We start from the raw sequence: 17,388 nt of genomic DNA on the forward strand, positions 1-17,388 counted from the left end.
GGTCCTCCCGTGGAGTAGGCTGAGAAGGGGGAGGAGGCCGGGGGGGGGGGGTGCGGTGGTCTCGCCATCTCAGGGGAGCAGGCGCGCCTGGTGTCGCTTTCTGGAAGTACAGTCTGTCTCCGGTTTTGCCCTTTCCTTTCTCTACAAATGTCTGTATATGCGTTGCTGGTTCTTCCGCCGCGGGCTTTGGCTTTGGTGCCCGCACCACAGATGGGTCTGCATGCTACAGGAAGCCAAGAGTGGTCTTGAGCAAGCAGAGCCCTCTCCAGAGTACGTGATGACACTGTGGTTTCTGGACAGGGTCTTTGAGTCTCCTTCCTCACCCCCAGCGCTGGCTCAGAAGCTCTCATCTCCATCCCATCATCCCCTGTTAGCCCCTCTGGGGTGGCGTCTGTGAGCCCTTGCATTTCTCCAAGATCCACATCTCAGAACCCTCCATCCACCAGCTTTTCTGCCCTGTCCACAATCGGTTTCATGATTTGCCACACTAGCTGTGTCGTAATCCTGGGAGATCATGCCTAACATTTGGGCCGTTTTCTCCAGCAAGAATTTATTGTTTTGGGTTTGAAGGCTTTCACGACGTTAACTGTCACATTGATGGCGTCTTCAGTGGTATAATCCTTCCAGACTTCCAAGGCGTTCTCTCTGTCGTGCTTCACTTTTAGAACATTGGTCGTCCTTTTTATAAAGGATCCTGGTAATGAGCCTTGCAGGTCCTCATGGCCCCCGACCCACAGACTGCATTAGAGATGTGCTTCAGGGCATGTGGGCCACCAGGACACATTCCATGTCAAGCTCGCAGGGTTGGGAGTGACCAGGATATTGTCCAGTATCAGAAGAACGTTAAGAGGCAGCCCCTTCCTGTCAGGTTACCTCCCAAGTTAAGGGACAAAGCATCAGTGGACCTGACCCGGAGAAAGCGTTCTGGTTGTCCAGGCCTCCTTGTTGCACAACTGGAGGACTGGCTGGTGGTGTCAAGGGCCGGGGGTCCGCTCCAGATACGGCCGGCCTGATCACAAAGCCCACTGCCTCCGCACAACGCGTTCGCTCGTTCTGCCCTCCCTGCCTTTGGTCTTGGCATTCAGTTCTCTTCCGCAGGAATAAATGTCCTTTGCGGCATCCCCCGCCAAAATAGGGCACTTAACATCTGCATGAAAAACCTGGGCAGGCAGACGCCCCGTACTCACAGATTTCCCCTCCCTCTCCTACGCTGGAGCACAGTCGGCACCGTGTCTCGCCGTTCTAGCATCTCGGCGATTCTCGTAGTGGTGTCCGGGGAGGGTCCGCTTCCTCTGGATGGCGGAAGCTACCTCTCCTGTTACCTTGACCTGTGTTAAAGCCATACCTCTTTCTAAAATTCCCTTACGATCCTTTGCTGGCATTGAAATTCTCCAGCTTTAGATCTGTCCCCTTCCTTCGGCTTGAAGGTGTCCCCTAATGACGTCCCCCCGTTTTGAAGACTGGTACTGGAGGGTGTGGGTGCTCTTTCTGCAGCACGGCTGCGTCTGCCCTGCGGGACTGGAACGTATTTTGCGGAAAGTGCGAGCTTTCTGTGTCTGCCAGCACCGCTGCAGTGACAACCTCGTGGACCCCCGGGCTCGTCTTCGCTGGCAGGGCAGGCCGTAGTGTGCGGTCCGGGCCGCGCGGCTCGGCTCGTTCCTGGGGCGCCTCGACTCGCTCTGCCTCTTGGGAGTGCGCCCAGCAGCACTAGTGACTGGCACTTTGTATGGGTCGTAGGGTGGGGGTCGGGCTTCTGGGACTGCCGCAGACACGACAGACAGGCCGGAAGCACAGGCGGTCGCCTCTGACTGCGATGCGCAAGTTTCTGGAGGACAGAGCTGCTTACGGGAGAGGACGAGTGTTCCAGAGTGTCCGGCGGACTCCTGCCGCTCTCGCGGCTGCCGCGGTAGCCGTGGGAGGTGGCGCGGGATCTGCACGCGAGCACCGCGTGGACCACAGCGGCCCGCGCGCAGGCGTGACTGAAGACCGCAGTCAGCGTTCGCTCGCGCTGCTCTCAGCTGCGGGCGGCTCCGGGCATGGGACGGGGAGTGCTTGCACGCGTGCGCTCTCATAAAGGTTAACTTTTTGTAGTAAATTTGCACATGGTTTATGGCCGCAAATGATAAAGAAAGGCTAGTACCTGTATATATTTTATACGTTTATGACATGACTTTTTCTTAAAAAAATTTTTTTTTGTTAAAGATTTTATTTATTCATTTGACAGAGATCACAAGTAGGCAGAGAGGCAGGCAGAGAGAGGAGGAAGCAGGCTCCCCGCCGAGCAGAGAGCCCGATGCGGGGCTCGATCCCGGGACCCTGGGATCATGGCCCGAGCTGAAGGCAGAGGCTTAACCCACTGAGCCACCCAGGCGCCCCTTTTTCTTAAATTTTATAAAGATTTTATTTATTTGAGATAGAGTGCGAGTGAGTGAGAGAGAGCAGGAGCAGGAGGGCAGAGGGAGAGGGACAAGCAGGCTCCCCGCTGAGCAAGGAGCCGACGTGGGGCTCAGTCCCGGGACCCCAGGATCGTGACCTGAGCCGAAGGCAGACGCTTCACTGACTGAGCCCCCAGGCGCCCCTTTCTTAATTTCTTGACATTTTCTAGGCTACTCAGTTCGTCTGCCAGTTTTTTCAAATTGTTGCTCATCTCCAGAAGATTTTCCGATGCGTTTATTGGAAAAAATGCAGGTAGAGGTGGAACTGCACAGTTGAAGCCCTGGTGTTGGCGGGTCAGCCGTTTCGGTTCTGTGTCGTGGCTCCGTAGGCTTTTGTGTGCCGGCCTTGCGAAGTCGGATCGCCGGGAATGCTGTGCGTTCCGCAGTCAAGTTCCCTCTGAGTTGCAAAGGGCTAATTTACGAACGGACTTCAAGTATGTCACTTGTTAATTAATTTTCTAGAGTTGCTTAAATCAACCACTCTCTGTACTTTGAATGTCAGATTGTTAAGTGAACCTCTTTTCCCTCCTTTGTCCTTTGAAGAGAAAACTCTTAGAAATAGAGATTCGTGGACAGAAGACGTTACTTATTTCCGAGGAGTTTTGCTTATTGAGAAACTGACCAGAGAGTGTGTGTCCACTTCTTGGAGTCTGCCTGTGCGTCGGGCCCCAGGGCGGTGCTCAGTACTGTGGGAGAGCGACCCCACAGCAGGGAGGGGGACTGGCATCCCCTCAGGGACACTTGCCCCAGAAAGTTCTCTGAGTACAGACGTAAATCTTCCGCGTCCCTTGCCTCACGAGGCCTGCCAGCAGTTGTGAGAGGTCCTTTTCACGGGGTTGATTTTGAGCCAGTTGAGGCTAATGGACCAGCTTTGGGGGCTGCCAGCCTCTTCCCAGGGCTGCCCCAAGCCCGTGGTCTTCGCAGGCTCCAGGAGCTGGCTAAGACAGGACAGGAGGCTGGAGACGAGCGGTGGCCTCCTCGGTGTTCTCCCCTCAGCCGAGGTTCTGAGCCGTGTATCTGCGAGGCGCCAGAAAACCTCCCTGGCCCCTTGGGTGTCAGGCCCCGCGCTCGGAAACACACGTGGGACTCGGGTGGGTCACGAGGAGGGAGCCTGTGTGCCTGCGGGGCTCTGGGGTGGCGGGCAGGTGCGGAGGCCCACGACCCGCTGCCCCCTCCGATCTTGTTGCCACCCTCCAGGAGTTCGCGGCACTTACCAAGGAGCTCAACGTCTGCAGGGAGCAGCTCCTGGAGAGAGAGGAAGAGATCGCAGAACTGAAGGCGGAAAGGAACAACACCAGGGTCAGTAGGCGCGTTCTCACCGTTCGCAGGCTGGCGGGGGTCGCCTGGGAAGCACGGCTGCTGCCTGTAGACTCGGCGCTCCCGCTCGACCTGCTTTGAACACTCTGCCGACATTGCCCCGTGGAGTCGACCCTGAATGATGAGCTCAGCGTGCTCAGACCGTGTTTGGGTCGTGATGAGAACTGACGCTGTTTTAACTCATCCTGGGGTTGGCGGGGGGCTCTCTCCTTTTAGACTGAATTGAAGGGATTCGTGTTTGGCCTGGCTTGCGATCGAAAGGGGTTTTTGTCCCCGAGGGCAGTGTGAAATCACAAGTGCTCTTTCAACATGCTTTTTACCTTGGCCTGTCCCACCAGCTGCTGCTGGAGCACTTGGAGTGCCTCGTGTCCAGGCACGAACGGTCCCTGCGCATGACGGTGGTGAAGCGGCAGGCGCAGTCCCCGGCGGGCGTGTCCAGCGAGGTGGAGGTGCTCAAAGCGCTCAAGTCCTTGTTCGAGCACCACAAAGCCCTGGACGAAAAGGTGCCCGAGCCCCCGCGGCTCCCAGTGTGCGCGTGCCCTGAGTCAGGGACAGGCTTCGTGCGTGTGTGGCTGCAGTTCACTTTTAACCTTCTCCAGCTCCTGTACACACCTTTTCTGTGAGAGGACAGACTTCTCTATGGTTAAAACGTGGCGGTTGGTATAAATGTCTTAAGACTTACCAGATGTTCTATGTTGATTTGTCATGAAGACTTGGGTAATGTAACTTATTTAGGGGAAGATTTCTCTCAAATGTAAAATTTAAAGCTGTTACAAAGTAAGTTTTTTTTTTCCCCCTAAAGATCTTATTTATTAGAGAGAACGGAAGAGCTGGGCGGGGTAGTGGGAGAGGGAGGAGCAGGCTTCCCGCTGAGCAGAGAGCCTGATGCAGGACTCGATCCCAGGACCCAGGGATCATGACCTGAGCCGAAGGCAGACGCTTCACCAACTGGGCCACCCAGGTGCCCCAGCAAGCCAGTTTTCTTGACATTAACATCAGGGGAAGACATTGAAGCCATTCTGTCATATTACCTTACGCAGATGGGTCCCGAGGGTGACTTTACGTTAAGAAGCAATTAAACAAAAACACATACACACTCAACCCCTCTTTTTCCAGGTGAGGGAGCGGCTACGAGTAGCACTTGAAAGGTGTAGTTTGTTAGAAGAAGAACTAGGGGCCACACACAAAGAGGTAAGCTGCATTAATCACCAGGGAATTTGATTAGAGGGACTGTAATTTTTATCCCTTGTTTTCATAAGAAGCATGAAGCCTGCAGTGCCGGCCATCAGGCATCACTGGTCTTTCTGACCAGCGAGCCAGCCTCCCGGGCCACTGCAGTGACCAGCACTAGGCTCTTAGCGCCGGGTCGCACTGTCCCTTATGTCCCCATCGTCCAGTCGAGAGCACTGACCTAGTTGCTGACCTAGTTGTGTTCAGGCTAGACAACATCACCGTGTGTGCTCCCCAGTCCCGTGTTTAGTTTGTAGTTTCATCTTTCCGAGAGGAATTTCTCTTTATCTCCTCACCCCGTGTTCAATTCTTTGCTTTTAGCTAATGATTCTTAAAGAACAGAATAATCAGAAAAAAACGTTAACCGACGGAGTGCTTGACATGAACCACGAGCAAGAAAATACTCCGAGCACAAACGGACAGGCAAGTCCTTAGTGTGTCTGTGTCTTTCCCCGATGTCCTCTGTGTGCTCCCGAGGGCTGTGGGAGCCGACCACAGTGTAGATCTCGGCACTTGACTCTTTCCGGGAAGGGCTCTATCCCTTAACTCACCAAACAAGGCTATTCAAGGATTTTTCCCCCCCAGAGATCTTCCGACGGTTCTTTAAGCCACGAGGAAGACCTTGCCAAAGTCATCGAGCTCCAGGAAATCATAGACAAGCAGTCAGAGGAGCAGAGCCAGATGAAGGAGCGCCTGGCCGCGCTCTCCAGTCACGTGGCGGAGCTGGAGGAGGACCTGGACACCGCCAGGAAGGACCTCATCAAGTCTGAGGAGGTGAACACAAAGCTGCAGCGCGATGTCCGTGAAGTGAGTGACGGGGGCGTCACCGTGCTGTCGTCGAGCTGAATGGGGGTGCTCGGGGGGGACCCTGGTGTGTGGACGTCTCCCCTCGGCAGAGTCCAGCCGTCTGGATCTCTTCTCCGTCACGCTCGTGTTTCACTCTGGTGCACGCGTCCATGTCTGTTGTGCTGCTAGTCCGTGCACTGATGTGCAGGGGCATGCGCTGGCCGCCGTCCGAGCTTTCTGCTCATGTGCTCTCAGACGTCAGCGGTCAGACCCACTGGGCACTGGGCCTTGCTCACACTTGGGTCACCAGGATCATGCTGTCAGGCCCGGTAGACGGGTACTCGTTTCTGGCAGTCGTTCTGCGTGAGCAGTGATTTATGGGAATCGAATCATGTTTGCAAAACAGGTAAACAGCAGGATGCTTTCTCTGGCGTCCCCACCTGTCGCTCCCTGTACGCTGTCCCTGTAGACAGAGTCGCCCCCACCCCCGGGCTGCAGGAGGACCTGTCACACCTTGAATGTGGATGCACAGGCTTCCTTTCTGCACAGCAGCGTAGCGGGCCTAATTTCACCCAAGAGTTTAAAACAAAGGAAAACATTTGTAGGGATTATTTAGCCTCCTTAGTTATATTTTTCTTCAGCAAGGGTAGGAGATTCTGTAGCTGAGTTTAGCGTGCAGAGAATTGTGAAATTCTCTTTTTAAGACTCATCACTTTAAATACTAAGACTTCACTGACGTAAGTTCCTCAGTAAACAGGGAGGGACCTAAGATGAATCTTTAGGTGGGGGACAGGAAGGCGGGGCGGAAGGTTCTGGGCCCCCTTTCTGCGTCAGACTCCCCGGGGTGGACTTTGCTGCGAGATGGGGCTGCAGACGGTGGCTTCCAGTCACAGCAGACGTGGCGTTTCGCTTCTGTTTGTTGACAGCAGTGCCCCAGTTCTGTGGTGATCGGCTGCGGTTTCATCCAGCCTTTACGCAGGGAAACAAGGGCTGCGCCCCCTGATCTGTTTGGGAGAGGCTACCGCCTGCTCCGTGGAAAGCCCGCCAGTGTCAGGGCCGGTAGAGGCCGTGCCTCTTTGCCGTTGCTCACACCTTCAGCTCCCGGCATTCTTGCCGTGTGGGGATATTTGATTCCGCGTTTCTTTTGTAGCGTCATGTAGGAAAGAGTAAGCTTGGTACACTTAGTGGCCAGACGTAGTATTAAGACAGCTGAGTCTTCTTTGGTTGTGTAGGGGCTTGGGATGTTTGAGGTAAGTATATTTTCATTCGTATTGGAGGCATTGGCACCTCTCAGTTTTGAAGACACTGGTTTTATATTTGACTTTGAAAATCAAGATTTAGTCCGGTTTTTGTGTGTGGAGTATATTAATGTGCATACGTTAATTATTTGCCTTTTTTCCCTTTGAAATACTTGATGTAGGCCATGGCCCAGAAGGAGGACATGGAGGAGAGGATCACTACTCTTGAAAAACGCTACCTCGCGGCACAGCGCGAAGCCACCTCTGTGCACGACCTCAACGATAAACTTGAAAACGAGATCGCAAATAAAGACTCTATGCACCGGCAGGTAGTGGCTTTTGTCGAACTTCATTTGACTTTCGTCTATTACTGATGAAGTTAAAGACCTTTTTCCTGTGACTTTTGTGTTGGAAATCAAGTCTCAGTGTAAAGTTTTTATGATCTTAGAAAATTATGTTCAAGAACTTGGTTACCTCAACTTGTAAGTTTTTACTTATTTAGGATTTTGTGCAACCTCCATTCTTTGCTTTGTTTTCATTGCACATTAATCTGGTGCATGTTAGCATTTCTACCAGAGGAGGAGGGAATGGCCGAGAACGTGGAGGCAGTTGGCCCCTTTTGTTGGTACTTGGGATGGGGGTGAATGGCAGGTGCAGAAATGGGCCCCTCCTGTGGTTGGGAAGCCACGCCGGCTTCTCTGCCCTGCACGTCTCAGGTCGTCCGGAGTTAGCAGGAGAGCCAAAGCCAGCCTCTGGGAAACAAAGTGAGCTTTTCTGATATGTTGTAAAGTATATTGTTAGGTCCTAGATAATAAAAAGTAAGATACTAGGAAACCACTCAGGATTACATTGTGTGATGCTCTTCCAGAGCACGTAAGATGTTCCAAAGAATGACCGTAAAAGGTAGGCGACAAAACACTGCGTATAGCGTGCTGTGTCTTCCGAGGGTGTGTACAGATAAACACGGACACGGGCGCACAGGAGAAAGAAGGAGCCCGCACGTGAGCAGGTGTTGGCCTCTCAGGAACCTCGGCTTATCCGTGATTTTTAAAATTTTTTTAAAAGATTTTATTTATTTGACAGACGGAGATCACAAGTAGGCAGAGAGGGAGGTAGAGAGAGGGAGGGGGAAGCAGGCTCCTCACTGAGCAGAGCGCCCGGCGCGGGGCTTGATCCCAAGACCCTGGGACCATGACCTGAGCCAAAGGCAGAGGCTTTAACCCACTGAGCCACCCAGGAGCCTCTTAAAATTTCTTTAAAGAAACAGTCTTGTTTGAATTTTCTTCATTAAAAAAAAAAACGTTTCTTAGAATGAGAGTGTTTTTAAGGAATAATTACTCAGTTACGAAAATAACGTGACTAGCATTTCACTAGGTGAATCTTAGAAGGCCTGCACTTCCGAGGCTGTGTGAGCTGCGTGTGGCTTACACGCCCACGGTCAGTGAAAGGCGAGGCGTCTAGTCATTTATTAAGCAGGGTTAGGACCGAACCCTTCTTTCCTTAAGTTGTCAGGAAGAATGAGCCAGCTTCTACAGATCGCGGGTTTTCCTTAACGCCTGGGAGCCTTTTTTGTACTTAGAGACTTGGTTGAAGATGCTTAGGAGGAGCAGTGCTTTGGCAGCAGGTGTTTTGCATGTTGAAATCAGGCCCAAGAAAGTGGGTGTATGTTCCTCGCAGGAAGGAACATTGTACTCGGAAGCAGCTACCAAAACAGTGGGCTCTGTCAGAGCTCATTCAGTAGCTCCTGCGCTTAGGTCCCTTTTCATGTCATCAAACGTGGGAGCGGCCGGCCGACGGGCTGCGTTGTGACGCTTTGCCTTCCCTCCTAGACCGAGGACAGGAACCGGCAGCTGCAGGAGCGCCTGGAGCTCGCCGAGCAGAAGCTACAGCAGACGCTGCGGAAGGCCGAGACGCTCCCCGAGGTGGAGGCCGAGCTGGCGCAGAGGGTGGCCGCGCTCTCCAAGGTGGGCTGCCTGTCCCTCGGGGCCCGGGCCGGGACTTGGGAGTTGGATGGTGCTGGGTTCGCAAGCCCTAGTTACCGTTGTTCCTCGTGTCGGCGCGTCCGGGCCCAAGAAGGAGCTCGGGGCTGTGTCCCGCGCGCTTCTGTCTGAGGTCGCCAGCTTTTTTAAGCGTGAGGAGTCGTCCCCGTTTTCGTTCTCCCTACGTTGATTAACCCCAGTTTTGTCAGCTGTGTACTGCCCTGTTTCCGGAGGGCTTGTTCTGACGCCCACTGCTGCTCAGGGGGATTCAGGTCAATACCTCAAAGCTCGAGACACGAGCTTTGGCTAAAGCAAGGGTCGGGGCCCCTGGTGGGCTCGGCCGCTGGAGCGTGTGCCTCTCGGTCTTGCTGCTGTCAGGAGAAGCCCCACGTGGGGCGGAGAGATTACTTTAAAAGAAAGGTTCAATTTTTCCCAGAAAAATGAAAATCCTATTCTCTTTTGAAGGTGATCCAAATAAGTATGTAATACCAAAATCTTTAACTCATTCACGGGTTTGAGAGATACGGGCTAGCATGTGTGCGACACAGCCTTGCCCTCCCAGTCCTCGGCATCCACGGGGTGGTGGGGGGCGGGCGCCAGCAGGCGAGGACGCAGTGTCCAGCTGTGATGTGGCTGCTGAGGTCGGGGGGTCCGCGTGGGAAGAGGAAGCACAAATGCCAGAGAACAGTCCAGCCTTCCGGGGCGCAGGCACCAGCAGGCAGAGTGCCCTGCGAGGGAGGTGCCCGCCAGTCCTCGCGCCTCACCTGGCTCCGGTTTGTGAGGGCCCCAGGGAGAAGGGGGCAGACGGTCCCAGGTGCTGTTCTCGAAGGCTGCCCTTAGCTGGGGCAGACGGTATCGGGGGCTCACAGGACTGTTCCCGAGAGCGGGCTCGTGGCTACCAGCTTGTAACAACCTCTCCTCTCCTCTCCTCTCCTCTGTGATCTGCGTGTAAAGTCTCCGTTTCTTTTCTCCCCCTGTCATCGCTTCTGTCCCCGGTCGGCCTTGTAGCCTGACCTCTTGTCTTCGGGAAGCTGTGCTGCTAAGGAAGCTAGACTGTTCGAACTCACTTCCCAGCTTAGGAAGGTAGCGCGCGCGCGGCTCCTTGCTCCTTGCCGCTTCCTGCTGTCTGTGCTGAGCGAGCCCGGGAGACAGCCCCCGGCCGGGCCGGGCGGAGGCCTGCGGGGAGGCCCCTCTGCGCGGGCAGAGGCCGGCACCGGCCCGGCTGGGCCTCGGTGGCCTGGTGCTTGGCGCTGCGGCGCGTTTGGCTGCACGGGGTGCGATCCGGGCGGGAGGAGAGGCCGCCCCGCCCGGCGGTCTGTGAGCCCCGCACAGAGCATGTCGTGCTTGTGGCTGTCCCGCACTGGCGCACAGCATGCTGGCACGGACGGGGCCGCCTGTGGGGCTGACAGTGTCTTTGCCGACAGGCCGAGGAGAGGCACGGCAACATTGAGGAGAGGCTCCGGCAGATGGAGGCACAGTTGGAAGAGAAGAACCAGGAGCTGCAGCGGGTACGTGTCGGGGCACACGGGCTGCGCACCGGGCACTGCTGGGGGAGGCGGTGCCTCGTTTCCCGCTTCTCCCCACCCAGGCACTGGTCCCCTTCTTGACTCCGTCGGGTGTAGAGTTAGTGGTCTCCTCTGCCAGCTGTGTGCTGGTGGGTGCAGCCACCACACAGATCATGTCAGGTCAGCACTGGTGGCGGGGGACGAGAGCGGTGCCCCGGGGCAGTGCTGCTGGGATACAGAGACCCCATGTCCCGTCGCTCTGACTGGCTCATCAGCAGAGCTGCTCCGCGTGCAGGTGGGATCTCACAGGTGCCCTCAGCCAAACTGCAGGTGCTGGCTGGGGTCCGAGAGGATTAGTCCGCTCGCCTAGGCCATGACATTGAGGTCCCGAAGTCAGGTCACGGGCCGACCTTGATCCTCAAGTCCTGAAGTCTCGCTCAAGACGTAAAGGCACCAGCCAGAATAGCTCTTCCCGAGAAAAGCACGACCGTCCTTGAGCTGTGGAAGGGAGGGGGTGCGCGTCTGTTGAATCCCCAGAGAGTCTTCACTGGAGGAGTTGCTCACGTGTCCGTGTGGAGAAACTCAAGCCAACCGGGCCATGGCCCCAGTCAGCTGGCCCCTAGCCGTAGGCCGGCAGCTCACGGCCATCAGATTGTGTTTTCACCAGAAGCATATGTGCCTGGCCAGGGGCTGCGGAGGATCACACACAAGCTCATGGGAAGGGAGGGTCTTTTTTTTTTTTTTTTTTTTTTTTTTTTTAGATTTTGTTTATTTATTTGACAGATCACAAGTTGGCACAGAAACAGGCAGAGGCGGGGGAAGCAGGCTCCCTGCTGAGCAGAGAGCCTGATGTGGGGCTCGATCTAGGACCCTGAGATCATGACCTAAGCCGAAGGCAGAGGCTTAACGCGCTGCGCCCCCCAGGCGCCCCCGGAAGTGAGAATTCTGTCTCTGGCCACAGGACTGCAGCTTAGGCAGCCCCCCCCCATGTCACACGCACACGCGTGCATACGGGCAGACGCTCTCCTGTTAGAGGGTTAGACTTCAGCTGTTCGGGGATGGACTCACCGCTTCTGGGGCTGGCTTGTCGGGAAGGACAGGTGTGGAGATGGGGGTTCTTTCCTAACTCAGGCAATTCAAAGCCAACTTTTCAGCTGTTTTGCTTTAAAAATCCTCACCACCGCTTCCTTTCTGTGGGGTGTGGTGGGTCATTTCGTAGTTGCTGCGCGGCGGGCTTCTCTGTGCTCTTTCATCCTGGCAGGAAGAGAGGTGCCAGCACCCATGTTTTAGAGACGAGGAGGCCGGCACAGAGGACTTGACCCTGTTGTCCAGTCTGTGGTGCGTCTTTGTGGGCTCACTCCTCCTACATGGGTGGCACGCCTGGACAGCCCCTCTCCACCCTGTCCCCTCTGCCCAGGAGAACCCGCTGAGCCCTGTCCCCAACTCAGGTGATGCTCTTGGTCACCGTCCCGACTGCTGCCCTGGGCACTTCCTGTTCCCATGCCTGAGGTCTTGTCTTCCTTCCGGATCGGGGCCAGCACAAGCTCTGTAAACCGGGAAATGGGTGATGGTTTGGCAAACACAGACTATCAGCTTTGTTACTACATTCTTAAATTCCTTGAGGTAGTTAGTTATAATCTTTGAACATAAATTTTCATTATAGAACATTCAGGCGAAGTATGAACACGCAGAAAAACAGCTGCAAGTCTCTGTTGCCGCTGAAGTTTTCTCCAAAATGCGTTTTTTTTACCTTTTGCTTTGTAAATTGGTTCAACCTCCCCCCGCCACCCCGAATCCAGACCCAAGCTTCTGTTTACACACAGGAAAATTCCTCCCCCCGTGTGTAGATAAGCTGATCCCCTGAAAAATACGCTCATTCCTGCCTGTAAATCTGCCTCCCGAGTCGTCTGTTAGTAACTCGTGACATGCCTGCAGCCCTGTGAGTGCTTTAACAGAAACAGTGGGACCTTCTAATTAATGCTCTCGGGGACTTGTCCCTGCGTTTCTCTGCACCGATATGTTGGTGCTGGTGCACGAGTGCCCCAAGGGTGGCAGTGGGATGGACCAGCCCAGGGAAGCACGTGAGTGAATCACGCCATTAGTCCTTGGCATTTTGGAAACACTGATCACACCCTTTATTCTTTTTAAAAATTTTTTAAATTTAAATTCAGTTTAGTTAACACTATAGTGTATTATTAGTGTCAGAGGTGGAGGTCAGTGACTCATCAGTTGCATGTAACACCCAGTGCTCTCTCCATCTCCAGTCCTCTGTAATGCCTGTCCCCCAGTCACCCCAGCACTCCCTCCCTCCCCCCCAGCAGCCATCAGTTTATTCCCTAGAGTTAAGAGTCTCTTGTGATTTGTCTCCCTCTCTGATTTCGTCTTATGTTTCCCTCCCTTCCCCTATGTTTATCTGTTTTGTTTCTTAAATTCCACGTGAGTAACATCATATGGTGTTTGTCTTTCTCTGATTGACTTACTTCCTTCAGCATAATATCCTCTGTCTAGTTCCGTCCACGTCATTGTAAGGGACAAGATTTCGTTCTTTTTGGTGGCTGAGTAACATTCCATTGTCTAACACACAGCACATCTTCTCTATTCATTTGTCTGTCCATGTTGGGAATGCAAACTGGCACTGCCACTCTGGAAAACAGTAAATTAAAAGGAAGTTTAAAACAGAGCTACCCTGCGACCCAGCAGTTGCACTACTGGGTGTTCATCCAAAGGCTACAAACATAGTGCCTCGAAGGGGCACCTGCACCCCAGTATTTAGAGCAGCCGTGTCTGCCGTGGCCTAACTCTGGGTGCTACCTTTCCTGGGAGTTTGTAATCTTTTGTTTCTTCGGTTTTAGGCGAGACAGAGAGAGAAAATGAACGAGGAGCATAACAAGCGCCTGTCAGACACCGTGGACAGGCTTCTTTCGGAATCCAACGAGAGGCTTCAGCTCCATCTTAAGGAGAGGATGGCTGCTCTGGAGGACAAGGTGGGACATCACGAGCATGCCCGGGGGCTCCCGCCCTCCATGGGAGAGCACTCACGCTCTGCTCCTGGGGACTAGTGCGGAACGGCGGGTGACAGCCGGTAGCGGAGGCAGGAGTTGTTCTCTGACGTGGAAACAGGACAGACTTTACCCACTCACTGAACTGACTTGCCAGCATCCTGTCCTCGCCTGCCACCTGTGTTACTCTCCGTCTAGAGCAGGAGTCTAAACCGGGTCTGTAAAGGGCCAGAATTGTAGGGATCGGAGGCTTTTACTAATTGCGAATACTGTGTAGACTTGTGTAAAGGAACCTCCTGCCGTCAGGAATTAGCACAAAAGCAGCCACACACTGTAGGGGACAAGTGGGTGCGGCTGTGTGCCAGGGACCCTTGATTTCTAGCACCGGGCAGTGGCCAGATGTGGCCTCGTCCGCCAGCCCTGCACGGAACTTTGTGTTCTGCCCTCAGCCGTGATGCTCTTGCTCGGGGACGAATTTCTGTCCCGCTTGGGAAGATGACTCTGTAGGAGCCCAGTGTTACGTAAGGGCTTTAATCGACCAAAGACAGACATTCTCCTTTTTCATCTCCTGCCTTCTCTCTTTTCATCTGGTTTGGAAAAAGTCTGAGCCTGGGCTCTTACTGTCATCATGGAAATACTCGAGCTGTAACTGGAGTGCAGGCGTGTCCTAGAACCTATGTCAGAGAAGCTCTGGTGGTGACACTTGGATTCCGGCTTGATAAAACCTATTCTGGCTACAGCCGCCTCCCTCAGGTTGGGCCCAGAATCTTTCCTAAGGTTGGCACTTGGAGTCACACTCATCTCGGAGACACCAGTGATCACAGCTGATGACATGACACATTTGCTTTACGTAGAACCTATAATGAAACTCATTATTTACTGCGTAGGGCGGTTACCGCACCTATGGGCCAGCCCTCGTGTAGGAATATTTTTATCTGAGATTTGAATTATACATTTGACACCTACGTCAGGATTCCCAAGTGACTGGTGAATTACAAAGCCTAAAAGCTAGTACAAACCACTTTAACTGATTAAAGTAAACTTACTCCACGAACTTGTCATACTTACGTTTAGAGAATCGATCGGTGTAGAGATTTTATGCGAATATATTATATTGTTACATGCTGTCATATGATGTCATTGTCTGCATTCGCTCTGTGGGCACGTGGCCTGCGGTTGGCGTGGTCCTGTGGTCTGTTCCTTTTCTGTGGTACCATATTATTTTACACAAAAGCGTGGCCATACTCTATCGCATGGGACATTTTCAAGAACCAACACCAAAGCTCCGTCTGCATCTTTTTCAGAATTCTCTGTTGCGAGAAGTTGAAACTGCGAAGAAGCAGTTAGAAGAGGCACAACACGATAAGGTACTTTCCTCTCTGACTTCTTTCTTCGGGTGGGGGTCTGCCGAGCCGGGAGCGGAGCCTATCTGGGGGCTGCTACTGGGGCCGCAGCCCTGAGCTTTACAGCGGCCCTCCACAGGCGTGGTTCAGGATTCCAGTCCATTCTGGTTCATTCAAAAGTGGAAATGTTCCCATAAACCTCTCATGTGGTGCAGTGCTGGGCAGCAGGAGATCAGTGTGAGGCACCGGGGTCACCTAACGTGTGCTTGCAGCCACGTTTACAACCGTAAGGAGAAGCGGTGAAGTTCAAGTTCACCCAACCTGACACACGGGCGGTGCGGCCGCTGCGGGGAACAGCGTGGCTAGTGAGCTGTTGGGTGCCCTAAGACTTCTGTCGGCTTCCCGCGCTGTTCTGCGTGGACAGAGGCAAGGCTGGGCTCCAGATGCCCCGAGCAAGACGAGAACAGGAGACTCTGCGCAGTAGAGCGCGGGCCTGGCTCTCTGCACCACCCAGAAAGTTCCACTTCTTGCTACAAAGTTAGTCATTGTTCACGGTCTGGTGTTTCTCCTCTAAAGGCTGGCTGTGACTGAGAGCTCACAGCTCTGTCTGCCGGGGTTGATGAAGGTAATTTGGTGACCCGAGTGTTCATGTTTACCGTAGGACTCTTGGAGAACACTTGCTTGAAATTAAGCGTTGGGTGTTCGTGACCGCTACAGACACCCTGCTGTGGTCACGAGCCCGTGTGACCACGCGTGATGCAAGTCACTTTTCCGTACTTTTAATTGGTGCATCATTAACCTGCGGGGTTCAGACAGTTGCGGGTATACAGCACACGGACTCTTGAGTCTGTATGTCACTCGGTGCTCACCACCGCTGCAGTCACGTCCCATCCCCACGAGTGCCTGTGGGATCACTGGCTGTGTGTCCTGGGCCACACTTTCCACCGCCGTGAATTATGGATCGCGAACCAGAAGCTCCTACGTGTTCATCTCCTCACCCCGTTCTTCGGTGCCACACCCGCCTGGCTGCCTCCCCTCTGGCGGCCAGCAGCGTGGGCTTCGGGTTAAGAGTCTGTTGTAACAGAGTCTGTTGTCTTTCGAGTCCTGCAAGAGGTGGCCGCAGTTGATATCCTCTGCTCTCTTGTAGGACCAGCTTGTCCTAAACGTGGAGGCGCTGAGAGCGGAGTTAGACCAGACACGGCTGAGAGGCGCGTCCCTTCATCACGGGTATGACACGGACCAGTTCACAGGGATGTTCCGGGTGAGGCGAGGGTAGCTTCTCCTCGCCTCCTGTCCGACCTGAACCTGCCCGCAAATACGGGCTGGAGGAGCCACGGGCCTCGTGTGAACTGGTTCACACATCCCTGTTTTAGCACCTGATGTGCATCCACAAGAGTGTTCCTGGGGTCATGCGGAGCTGGAAGCTTGCTTAGTGGCAGACGGGAGCGGAGGGTTGGGTTTAGGCACCTGAGGGACTGGGAGTCCTGTCCTTGGCCAAGCTCCCAGCTGTGGGAGGGGATGCGGAAGGTAGGGAATGATCAGTCTGTGTGTGGGTGGGTGAATTTGCGGGCCCCCAGAGTGTAGCACTGACGGTGTGGGTCCCGGAGGACAGAGCCTAGCGTGTCAGAGGAGGGCCCTGTGCCCCTGGGAGCAGTGGGCCCCCCGCAAGGCCAGTGGGGTTGCTGGGGAGCGGCCACATGACCAGAATTGTGAGGGGCGCCTTGAGTTCATGGGCTTGGCTTAGTGCTTGTAGCTTTTTACGTTCTTTAAGGGATTGAAGGAGAATGATGTGTGGTCGCCTTAAGTCTCCTGGGACAGCTTGGAGTCAGCGGCTGTGGGAGGGGGTCAGCTGGCCCGGGAGCCTAGCAGGTCACCCCGTGTCCTGCAGGCTGTCAGTCCCACAAAGGTGTTGGAGGTTTGTTTGCCCCATTGTGGCAAAGAGTCATCACGTGAAAGTCGCACTTGACCGGGAGCTGCCAGGTAGCTGAGTGAGCCTCCTCGGTCTGCGGGAAGCGGGCACACACAGGCCGCGCCAGTGTTTCTTCGATCACAGGCATGGGCTCTCGGGAAGGCCGGGGGTATCTTGTGACTGTCCCTGGGGGGCCTGCGTGTAGGAAGGAGGGGGACGCTTCGGGGAAGGCAGAGTCACAGAGAGGCAGAGCCGGAAGCTGTCCCTGTGTGGGGAACCCCCAGAGGGAGAGCTTCAAGAAGGAGCAGGATAGTGTGCAGATGGGGCAAAGCGTGGGAGGATCGGGGTGCAGAGCAGGCTCTTGGTTTGCTGACTGAGAGCCTCGCCGGTGGGAGGCCAGGGTCACGAGTGGCGCTGCTCCCAGCTTGAAGGCGTGTGTGTGAGGAGGCGGACACAGCGCCCGCTGCACTGGCAGAAGCTGGAGTATGAAGGGAAGGGGCCATGTGGAAACCTGAGGGGTGGCACCGTGGGACAGTGTGATGACAGAAGTCCGTGTGTGTCTGCCTATTCTGGGTGTGCTAGCAAACGTGAAGGATGGAGAGGGGCGGAAGGAGTGGCCAGGGTCACAGGAGGCTGTGTGGTCCGAA

At 54.6% G+C, this 17,388-nt stretch overlaps 1 protein-coding gene across 4 annotated transcripts in view; it reads left to right on the forward strand.

Annotated features, from left to right (window-relative positions):
• PPFIA1 (PTPRF interacting protein alpha 1) overlaps window positions 1-17,388 on the forward strand; it is an 83,893-nt gene that overhangs the window by 32,043 nt on the left and 34,462 nt on the right. For 3 of the 4 annotated variants that reach the window (XM_047690810.1, XM_047690811.1, XM_047690809.1), the window contains exons 3-13: window positions 3,633-3,734; window positions 4,091-4,255; window positions 4,869-4,943; window positions 5,304-5,405; window positions 5,568-5,789; window positions 7,189-7,335; window positions 8,836-8,970; window positions 10,410-10,493; window positions 13,343-13,474; window positions 14,794-14,856; window positions 15,980-16,059. In XM_047690810.1, the coding sequence (XP_047546766.1) occupies window positions 3,633-3,734; window positions 4,091-4,255; window positions 4,869-4,943; window positions 5,304-5,405; window positions 5,568-5,789; window positions 7,189-7,335; window positions 8,836-8,970; window positions 10,410-10,493; window positions 13,343-13,474; window positions 14,794-14,856; window positions 15,980-16,059 (1,307 nt within the window). Of the gene's footprint in view, window positions 1-3,632; window positions 3,735-4,090; window positions 4,256-4,868; window positions 4,944-5,303; window positions 5,406-5,567; window positions 5,790-7,188; window positions 7,336-8,835; window positions 8,971-9,993; window positions 10,069-10,409; window positions 10,494-13,342; window positions 13,475-14,793; window positions 14,857-15,979; window positions 16,060-17,388 lie in introns of all 4 variants that reach the window. The other variant, XM_047690812.1, reaches the window with a different exon arrangement.

Source organism: Lutra lutra, chromosome 10, assembly GCF_902655055.1.
Source record: "Lutra lutra chromosome 10, mLutLut1.2, whole genome shotgun sequence".
NCBI classification, from domain to species: domain Eukaryota; kingdom Metazoa; phylum Chordata; class Mammalia; order Carnivora; family Mustelidae; genus Lutra; species Lutra lutra.